Source organism: Hippocampus comes, unplaced genomic scaffold (genome assembly GCF_001891065.2).
Source record: "Hippocampus comes isolate QL1 unplaced genomic scaffold, H_comes_QL1_v1.1 scaffold367, whole genome shotgun sequence".
NCBI lineage: Eukaryota > Metazoa > Chordata > Actinopteri > Syngnathiformes > Syngnathidae > Hippocampus > Hippocampus comes.
Window position 1 is genome coordinate 46721 of NW_017805741.1, and position 10080 is coordinate 56800.

Genomic DNA, 10080 nt, shown 5'->3' on the forward strand with positions numbered 1-10080 from the left:
AGCCTTTTTTGCCACATTAAATGGGGGGGGGGGGGGGGGATAGCCGCTTGCCAACATTTGTCGAGGCGGCACAAGTATTTCAGTAGAAGTACGGAAAGTGACAGAAGCATTCTGGCCAAAGTCATTCTTCAACTCCTGCGCTTAGGCAATTTTTTGGGGCAAGTGCAAAGGTAAATGTGATTGTTTTTTTTTTCTCCAGTCTAGGATATAGCATCTTTCTTCAAAGAAAATAGTTTGCATGCGATCTTAACCGGAATCGTGCTCGGAAAAAGAGAATCGGGTGAAGACGCGGGCGGGCCTGCCGAGTGAACGCGAGTCCCGTGCCGCCCTCGCTCCAGCGTGCGATTGTCCGGCGACATCGAAGAGGGACCGTTTTGCAAAAAGGCCTGAGCGGCAGCCGCCTTTGCTCCGATTCGGGGTCGCGCCATCCAAAAGCCAAACCCTAAAATGAAAGATCTGACCGGCGCCGTGACTCCATCGAGCTATCGGATGATCCGCTTTCAGGAAACGGGTCCAAAAACGCTCGCGGATTCACAAGAAGGGAACGCGCTCTTTGCCACCGACCGCCGGAAGCGGCGCGGAGCCCTTGGCGGCCGCTGCCGGCGCTTTCCGGGGCGCTTTCGTCGGAATGGCGGACCCACCTTTGCAGGTGAAGCAGGCGACGTGGAAGTGACTGGCCTGGACTCGCAGCACCTCGCCCTTGCAGACGTCCCCGCATCTGACGCATCTGATGAGCGGCTTGGCCGCGGGAGGGCGAGTGTGAAGCACTGCGGGCGAGACGGCGCGGGGAGTCAGCCTTCCATCTTTGCACACACTCGCTCGAGGCCGCAATAAGGGCACACCCGTGCGATGTCGTCTCAGGCCACGGGAAAAGTCCCGTCTGACATCGGCAGCGTTGTATGGATGGCTTTCTTTTTCTTTTACATTTTTTTTCCCTTGGCCAAACGCAAACACGCGGCCTTGTGAAAGGTGGGTACGCGACCCCAAATCTGCCCCGCAACAGGAGGGATTTGCTGCCATGATAATAGCCGGCGCGCAGGCGCTCACAAAGGAGATTAGAAGAAGACGCTTCGCACAGGTTGATGTTCGCGGGTTGTGCTCTCCTCCGGCTCGGGCCGCTCATCCGCGGGTGGATGAGCGCAGGTTTTCGACGTTGCGCGTGAGCACGCCGAAAGCGAACCGCACTTTGGTGCAGATGCTCATATCATATCGTATGTCACGTCTTAGCAAGCGGCGTTTTTAGAAAGACGGCAAAGCCCGAGAGAAACCCGAGACGGCCGCTTAATCGCGCGCGGCCGAGGATCTATTTGGAGGATCGCAGTTCATTTTGGCGCGGGCGGACGGGAAGTCTTTCACAACGTTGTTCGCAATCGTTTCCAGAGAAGTAGGGAGGCCGTTTGGCTATGCGTCACGTGTCAGTAAAAAGGGTCACGGGGGTCAGCTCAGGAAGACGCGGAAGGAGGCAAGCGTTTTCCTCCACTTATCGGCGCAAGTGAAAGAAGAGTCACCCTGACTCAGCGGACGGTTCACGAAAGAATACAGGAGCCTACCTAACCCCCCCCCCCCCCACAAACAAAACACTAAGTGGTCGAAAGGAGCCATTTCCTGAATTCTTTTCTCCCTCATTTCTGGAAAGACGCACGCTGAGGTTGAGGGCGAGACGGATCGGAGCAGAAGCTGGGAAGCGGCTTTTCCCCTTTGTGACTTCCGTCAACGTCGCAAGTTTGGGTCGGCGCGACATTTTTGGAAACTTTGCAGCTCTACAAATAAACTGGGGGGACGAATCGCCGTCGCGTTGCCGCAGCATCAATACAGCGCACATTTCCAAACAGTTTGACGGAAGCGCTTTCCAAACCAGACAGACAAAGCAAAGCGCTCCAAATAGCACCGAGAAGAATGTGGTGCGCGCTGCCAAATGAGAAGGCATCGCGCGAGGAAGCTTTGAAGCCGCCCCGCATCATTTCCACGAGCAAAACGTCTCCCGCGCACGCGCACGCTACCTTGCTCTTTCATGGCGCCGGCCGGCCGCACGTCTTTTGACGAGGACAAACGTCGACTGCGGCGGACCAAGGCGAGAACGGAAGCAAGCCGGACCGTCGCTTCAGGGTGACGCGTGCGGCGAAAGGGGGCGGGGCGGGGGGGCGGTCCGAGAGCACCGGCAGCGGCGTGCGCTTTAAATGAAGGCCGCGGGTGTAAATGAAATCATCCATCGCTGGGAAGTTTGCTTTTTTTTCTCTCTTCAGTATGCTCTACCGTGACAAAGTCGCGGTGGTCGCTCTATGAGATCAAAAAAGGCGTCGAATTTGTCGCGAGCACTTGGGCCCTCGGAAAAAGGCGAAACATGACCTCAGTTCGCTATTTTGGAGCTCATCTGAAGTTGCAATTAAAAGGAATACAATTTCAAGAAAACAAAAAGAGCAAAAGGTAAACGCCAAAGGAAGGCACAAGCCCCCCCCCCCCCATTCAAAAAAGCAGAGCGTGCGCCTGCGCGTACCTGACACATCAGCGGGTATGGCCGCCAACTTCTCACACAGGACGTAGTCGTGCGGATTGAGGAGCGGCAGCTGCTCCATCACGCAGCGCTTGGGGATCAGGTAGAGCACCTCGGCGACGCGGCCGTCCTCGATGACGGACATGCGCCTCACCGAGTTCTTGCCCTTGGCCCGCGGCGAGTCCTCGCCCGGCCCGGTTCCGCAGATGCGGCCCAGGCTGTTGAGGCCGAGGCGGCCCGACGCGCTCATCTTGTCCGCGCAGTCCGGGCGGCACAGCCCCTCCAGCCGAGAAACCATCCGAGCGGACCCTGGATGGAGGTCGGGCTTCCGATGAGCTCGCGCTCCAGGATCAACCTGCGCGCGCGCGGGCGCGGTCCGTCGGGCCGCACAGGTCCTGTAAGAAGATTAAGGCGGGTGTATTTTTAGCGCTGATCTTCACGGTGAACGCGGAATTTTTCGGGTAACATTCTTCCAAGTATGTCGCCATCGCCATCCCGGAACGGCAGCTGAGGAAGGAAAGCAAGAAAATAGCTGCGGTGGCGAGACAGACATCAGCAGGAGCGTCGCGGCAAATGGCCTGGTCCCCATGCTCTGACCCCCCCTCCCCTCACCCCCCCCCCCCCGTTAAATCAATAAAAAGCTTTGTTCCCCCCGCGACGTTTGTGCACTTACAGCGGATGACGGGGCGCTCAAAGTTCAAACCGCCAATCCATGCGCCGGCTGCTAAATCCGACTCAAAAGAGCGCAAGTGGTTCAATCAAGCCTGCGCCACAGAGCCCGCCGACAAGCTCGCCATTTGGGCCGCTTTTCTGCCTCGGCTTGCGATGGATTCAAATCCACACAGATTGTCTGCTGGACTAAGAGCCAGGTCGTGAGGGCAGAAGCCCCAGCTTCTTTTGGACAGGGCGGGGGGATTCATGCATTAATGCAATCAATAGGAGTTGGAATAATGTCAACTAAATGTCATAGCTCTACCTACAGGCTGGAATTTGGAAAACGTGCTTTGGCAATGTTCTCTCACGCACACACACGCACGCACGCACTTCAGTTCACTCATGAAGAGGAGAAATCTGGTACTTTTAGAAAAATTTATTTTAAACATATTTACGGTTATGTTTGAGAAAAAAAAAAAAAACATCTGCAGAGATTTCAAATGAGCTCCTGCAAAGACCATCAAGGACATATCTGCACACACTTTTTTTTTTTAATCTGATTGAATTCCCTTATTCAGGAGCATCTATAAATCACTGGCCACAGTGGACGTGTTGGCAATCAAACCGAGAGTCGCTCAACTATAGCGCTGTCGCAACATAAACCGTCATTGTGTTGTGATCGATACAACGTGCTTGATGATTTGATTTGTGTGGATCATCTTTTCTTTATCTACCTCGACATTATTGTTAAAATCATCATCACAATACATTTTGAGTACAAAAAAAAAAAGCAATCTACTACACCCTTGAATAATCAAGGATCTACTAGATTTTTGGGGGGTTCTTGTCAACATCCTTGAAGTTCAATCAACCCCCCCCAGCCTCCCTAAAATCATAATCAAAAATCAAATCGCTTAAAAAAAATAGGGAGGAGGTTGAGAGAAATGTTCAAACTTGAGGACTTTGGAGAAGTCAGGAGTTGATGGAGCGCGATGGCGGCTCATCCTCGTCCTCGTCCTCCGCTTGCTCTCCGCGGGACAGCGGCTCCGTGTCAGGCTCCCTCTCGGCCCGTGCCGATCTTTTGGTCAACTTGTTCAGAGTCCCGCCCTAAAAAAAAAACGGTTTAGTCCTAAAAAACGGAGGCGGCGGGAGGACCCGTAACCGGATGCGCCAGCCCCCAAAGCATCGTGATCCGCAAGCCCCGCTTGAGTCAATTGAGCAGCGGAAGGCCCGCGCTCTAAGGTTGGCGATTCAGATCCGACTCGAGCCTCCCGACACTCCCAAATAGCAAACGTTTCCAAGAGACGACGTGGAGGAAAAGAGGCGGGACCTGTCTGTGATCGACAACGTTGAGCAGCGACGACGTGACGATGCAAGCGACGGTGTTGGCCAACATGAAGATCATCATCCGCTGCCACCGCCACAGCGGAATCTTGCTGTCGCTGAGTGGACGGGAAAAGGCAAACGGCAACGCTCGCTATGCACCCGAACGGAGCGGCCGCGCTTTCCTACCTGGACTCGGTGCCCAAAATCTGGCCGACAACCAGATTGGAGATGCCGATCCCGATCATCTGGACGGAGGTCGCGAGGCCCATGGCGGTGCCCACGGTGGCTTGAGGCACCACCAGAGGAATAGATGGCCACATGCTTGCCTGCAACACAGCGCCGTGGCCGACTCTTACGGCTCCAACAGCAACTTCAGCCTCTCAAGAGATCGATCCCTCCCTCCCTCCCGGCGAATGAATCCCTTTTGGGAAACCTCCTGAGAAGCCGCAAAAGGGCCCCCCCCCAAAGCCCCGTCTGCTACAAGCCATCTAGATGTTGAGGAACCACACTGACGTGAGGGGGAAGAGCTCCAATCGGACAAGGCAAAGCAAAGTAGTGCTTTGGCACCACCTATGACAAAACCTTTGAGTGAGGTGTCAATTACGGACAAACTCTGCCCCCCCCCCCCCAAAAAAAGGGCTGAATGGCGTGAAGTTGTCAGCCGATTGCATGATCACGTAAGAACTCGAGAAATAGTTTTTTAAAAAAAAAGCTAATTTCAAATAATGACAGTAATGCGCCACATAAAGCTTGGAATTTTTTTTTGTCAGATTTAAAATAATTCTTTGAAAATTCTATTTTTTTTTCCCCCCTCACCAAGCGTTATTGTATTGGTTAATGCATAAAATAAATGCACGCTTACTATAAATACTTATGAAAGAAAGGAAGAAAATGAAATAGGAGGGAAGAAGAGGTATGGATGCTCCCAAAAAAGATTGCATGCCGTTCGATATCGAGGAAAATCTAAACAAATTCAATGAATACGGAAAGCGGTTGAGAATGACTTTACAAAGGAAAATACCAATGACGGAAATGAGAAAGAACACTGGAAAGTGTCCCGAGGTGCGAGTTTGAGCGCGAACGGTCGTTCGTCGACGTGTCGCCCGCTTACTGCGCGAAGACGGCCGAGAGAGGCCCCGGCGCGCCCGCGACCGCCCCCCCACCGAGGAGAAGCGGATGAGAACGGGGATGGATGGAGGAAATGAGAAAAGAAGGCTTCCTGACAGCAGCAAAGGAGTAGGTGACCCCCAGCCAGATGGTGGAGACCAGAGGGGCCACGAAGGTGAAGGCCAGCAGTCCGAACACCGGCAGCGTCAACACGGCACAGGCCACGGCGAAAATCCCCCGCAGACCCACGTAATCCTGAAAAACGCACCGGCACAAACAAAGTTAGCTACTGACCGCTTTTCACCCCCCCCCCCAAAAAAAAAGAATAAAGAAAGCCTCCTCCCCACAATCGGGTAAGAAGCAAAACTTACAATGAGAACACCGGCGCTGGCCGAGAGGACGAGGGAGCTGTCGTAAACGGCGCCGGCGACGTAGGCCGCCTCCCTCTGAGTGTAGTTGTCGTACTTGTCCTCCACAAACTTGCTGCGCGACAAATCACGAAAGGTGAGCGTCTGGAAAAGGCCGCCCGCTGGCCCGCTTTGCTTTTCCGATACCTGGCGTCGGCAATGAAGGGGAAAATGCCGTTGTAAAAGAACATGATGGTGAGCACCAGCAGCCAGTATCTCAGGGACAGCCGCTTCACGTCCCCGATCCTCTGCACGGACAAAAAGACTCATCCTAAAGCAGGAGTTGGTGGAAGCCAAGACGGGGTACGTCACGGGTCGGGTCGGGTCGTACCACTTTGCGAGACTCCTCTCGGATGGCCCCGTCGAGACCGAGCTGCCTCATTCCCACCTTGTCCAGGGAGCTGACGACGACGGCCGACATCAAGCCCAGCGCGCACAGGAGCGCGCCTGCAAAAGGGGCAAAATGGCAGCGAGGCGGCGGGGCCGACGGCGTCCGGCCGCGTCTTTCCACTCACCGCCCCAGAGGGTCCACTGCATGCCAAACTTGGCCTCGAAGCGCTGCGTGAGGAAAAAGTTGAGGATGGAGCCCAGGCGCGAGAAGGCCAAGGTCAGCCCGAAGGCTAAGGCCAGTTCTTTCCCCTTGAACCAGAAGGCGGTGATGCGGTTCTGGACAACTCCGGGAGGAGAGCGCGATTCAAGTCGGGATCCGCCGCAGACCTGCGGCCGGCTAACTCGTCCCGGGACCGCCGGCGTCTGATTCGATGCGGCGCCGGGTTGCGCGAGCTGACGGCGAGCCCTTACTGGTCAGGGATCCGTTGCCCGATCCGAAGAGGAGTCGTCCCGTGAGCATGAGGGGCAGCAGGTAGGGACTTCCTTTGAAGTGGGAGCCCAGGGCGAACAGGGACGAGCCCAAAACGCACAAGGAGGAGAACAGGAACACTCCGACTGCGGGGAGACACACACACACACACACACACACACCAAAGTCACAGAACAGGACTCCGCCTCATGCACGCTGGCTACCGACGCCGGTCCAACATTCGCACGTCTTTGTTCAAGAGGATGACGATGAGCGGCTCTTACGCTGCACGCAAATGGAAGAAGGGTAGGGACTTCCTTTGAATTGGGAGCCCGGGGCGAACAGGGACGAGCCCAAAACGCACAAGGAGGAGAACAGGAACACTCCGACTGCGGGGAGACACACACACACACACACACACACACACACACCAAAGTCACAGAACAGGACTCCGCCTCATGCACGCTGGCTACCGACGCCGGTCCAACATTCGCACGTCTTTGTTCAAGAGGATGACGATGAGCGGCTCTTACGCTGCACGCAAATGGAAGAAGGAGAGAAGTCAAGACGGACCCAAAAAGAAATCGATGTCTCGCAATCCAGATGGAAAAGCAGGCTGCGTTTCCACTTTCCGTTTTTCAGGATCTTGCTTGAAATCCATTCCACTCGACGTCAGTCGAGTGAAATGGATTGTCCTTTCAGGACATACCCGACCGTGTTGACGGAAACGGCAACAAAATCCGTTAACGCGCAAACGCGCCCCTTAGCCGCGAGTGATGATATCTGAGCAGAGTGAGCGCTCGGGGGGTCGCGTCTGATATCAGCCCGAGATGTCATCAAGAGGACAATGAAATGAACCCCGAAAGCTAATCGCTGACAAACATGAAAACAAAGGACATTTTCACTCGCTTCCCATTAGCTCTCATGATTTGTTTTGGTCACTTTTCATGATTTCTTTCATTTGTTTGCGTATAGTCGCGATGTCATCGACACAGTAAGATTGAAATGGTCTTACATCGGTTTCCCAATTTGTCAATCAGGAAGCCAGCCAGGACCACCACGACCGCATTCCTGAGGAGGAGAGAAAACAGGATCCAACCGTGTTGACGTTGAACATGCGCGACGGGGGCGGCAGACCTTTGCAAGCGGGAGCAAAGGGGGTGGCCCCCAAGGAGCTCCGTCAAATACAAAGAACGAGACATCACGGCGCATCATTTTAAAAAGGGCAGAGCAAAGATGGCCCGTGGAACTTTTTGTCACGCCTGTGTGCGTTCTGTCCTGCGAAATGGTTTCCTGCGCAAACGTCAAGTTCACAACGAGTCCGGGAAGTTGCCCGAGACACGTTGGTTGAAACGCTTGTCAATGATGGAAGCTAATTGGCTGCGGGCTAACAGCCGGAGGTGGCTTGTTCGCGCGGGCTAACGTTGACCTCGGGTACGCTCGCCGTTTGTCCTTTGGGTGACACCGCCGGCTTTTTGAAGGCGTGGCATTTGAGGGCCGGCGGAAGAAAAAGTTCCGCCCCCCCAAAGGGCGCCGGGAGCCCGACGGCCGTCGCGCGCGCGTACTTACGTCCACGCGTAGATAGCGTAAAGAAGATTGTACTCCCGAGGCGTCATCCCCAGGCCCTCCGCGCAGTCCGCCGTCGCATCGGGACACGTCAGGTTCTGAGTGGCGGGAGAAGGAGCCGAGTTCATCGCGTGCCATTCGCGAGACGCGACGATTCTACTCGGCCAAACTTTGGATACCCCTTGAAACTGGTTCTGCAAGACGCTGGGCATGTCAAAGCAGAAGTAGGAGCCGAAGGTCAGCAGGCAATTGAAGAACAGCACCACGAAGCGATAGTAACCTGGAAAAGAGACGTTTGACCCCATGAAGAGAGTTCGCTGGCCCGGACGACTGACAACACGGCTGCAAATTTACAAACGAGAGCGCGGTTGGCAAACCAGCAACGACGTCCGCCTCGGGAACGACGAGCAACCCCCGCAAACGAGCGGCTCACGTGAGCCGGCGCGACCTTTTCCACGAGGCCTTTTTGCGAGCGGCAAGGCGAGAAGGGAGCCCCGCGGAAGGCAACGCTCCAGTCAATGGCGCTCAACGCGGGGGCCCAATTTCAGGTTGCGACTTTCAAGAGTAAATACGTCGCTGTCATGAGCCTTTTCAAAGAAACGTGGGGCAAATAGGATCTTTTTGTTTTGGGGGGGGGGCGAGACAAAAGGTGAGACTGTAGTTTCAGACCAAAGCGCCCGGCCCGGCCTGCCATCCATCAGGCCGGGCGCTTTGGTCACAGGTGTCCAACTCCGGTCCTGGAGGGTGTTGCAACAGGGAAACTTGGCCCCCCGGGGCCTGAGTTTGACACCGCACGTGTTAGATGCAAAGGGCTTCTCCTCACTAGGGTCGCGGGCGTGCCGGAGCCTATCCTAGTCGTCTTTCGGCGGTCGCCTTCCTTTGCCATCGCGCAGTAGGGCAAAGCCCACCAATGTTCACGACATCCCTCATACAGCGTGTGGCGTTTCGCGCAGGCTCTCAAGACGCGGTCCTGTTTTCAATGGCGAGTTAGGCGACTTCGCACGCCGAGTCCCTGGAAAACAGGCCTCGTTTCCGTTTGCATCGATTCATCCACTTCCACGCCTTTTCTTCCGTTCCTATTCATGCCTTTCGGCCCCGCGGTCAAATTTGCCGAGTTGCTCATTTGAGCGGGCCGGTTCCGCAGAGAGGGATCGCGCGTTCGGCTCCGACGTACCTTTTTCCGCCGGCTGCGCCATGCTGTGAGGTTAAACGACGACTGACTGAAAAGTCCACTTCACAGGAGCTACTCCAGGATTGTCGACATGGACTGTTGTTGCAAGGGGGCGAACGTATCAAATCCCACGACGCCCCGTCGTGGAGGAACGTCGCGTTCAACAAATCAGCGTCGACAACGCGCATGCGCACGTGCCGCTGCAACCCTCACGTGATGGTCGCCAAATAACTATTGACAACGTTTAGTATTACCTCTTGTCGAATTTCGTTCTTTTTCAATGAATACATTTCCACAATAAAAACGACAACTAACAATTACGGAACAGCAAGAAGGACGTTTTTTGAAGGAAATGGCGCTGTTGTTCCAGTAGCTATTCCATTTTGTGGATGTGATCGTATTTCGTTTCAAGAAATTTCACCTTTTGACTCCAATTGTGCCTATCGAGCAAAACGTATATCTTATTACTATATGGTGTGTGTGTGTGGGGGGGGGCGACCAATCAGTTTAAAACGCGTTTTCGTTAGTTTGGCCCTCAACAAACACCGTAGCGTGATCC

At 54.7% G+C, this 10080-nt stretch overlaps 2 protein-coding genes across 8 annotated transcripts in view; both read right to left on the reverse strand.

The window, feature by feature from the left end:
* Nucleotides 1-3088, reverse strand: part of LOC109524021 (actin-binding LIM protein 1-like) — a 9620-nt gene extending 6532 nt beyond the window's left edge. For 4 of the 7 annotated variants that reach the window (XM_019883585.1, XM_019883587.1, XM_019883583.1 and 1 more), the window contains exons 1-2: nt 2495-3087; nt 642-767 (exon numbers count right to left, since the gene is read on the reverse strand). In XM_019883585.1, the coding sequence (XP_019739144.1) occupies nt 642-767; nt 2495-2789 (421 nt within the window). In that variant the 5' untranslated portion in view covers nt 2790-3087. Of the gene's footprint in view, nt 1-641; nt 768-2000; nt 2240-2494 lie in introns of those variants that run through there. The other 3 variants (XM_019883586.1, XM_019883589.1, XM_019883588.1) reach the window with 2 other exon arrangements.
* A 330-nt stretch (nt 3089-3418) lies between these two features.
* On the reverse strand, nt 3419-9674 carry mfsd1l (major facilitator superfamily domain containing 1-like). The gene is made up of 13 exons (XM_019883590.1): nt 9525-9674; nt 8530-8630; nt 8354-8448; nt 7800-7855; nt 6787-6930; nt 6501-6659; nt 6317-6432; nt 6133-6233; nt 5950-6061; nt 5696-5833; nt 4658-4797; nt 4476-4587; nt 3419-4252 (listed from the first exon to the last, which is right to left on the reverse strand). Exons 1-13 carry the CDS (start codon nt 9544-9546, stop codon nt 4118-4120), a joined length of 1431 nt encoding a protein of 476 aa, XP_019739149.1. The 5' UTR covers nt 9547-9674; the 3' UTR covers nt 3419-4117.
* Between the last annotated feature and the right edge of the window lie 406 nt (nt 9675-10080).

What these genes read in the sequence shown, in the direction of transcription:
- mfsd1l (XM_019883590.1), bottom strand. Translation starts at nt 9,546, where the DNA reads ATGGCGCAGCCGGCGGAAAAAG. An exon ending in TGACAAATTGGGAAACCGAT is followed by an intron (nt 6,931 to 7,799) that starts GTAAGACCATTT and finishes GTCTCCCCGCAG; the next exon opens with TCGGAGTGTTCCTGTTCTCC. An exon ending in CCCTTCATTGCCGACGCCAG is followed by an intron (nt 6,062 to 6,132) that starts GTATCGGAAAAG and finishes TTTGTCGCGCAG; the next exon opens with CAAGTTTGTGGAGGACAAGT.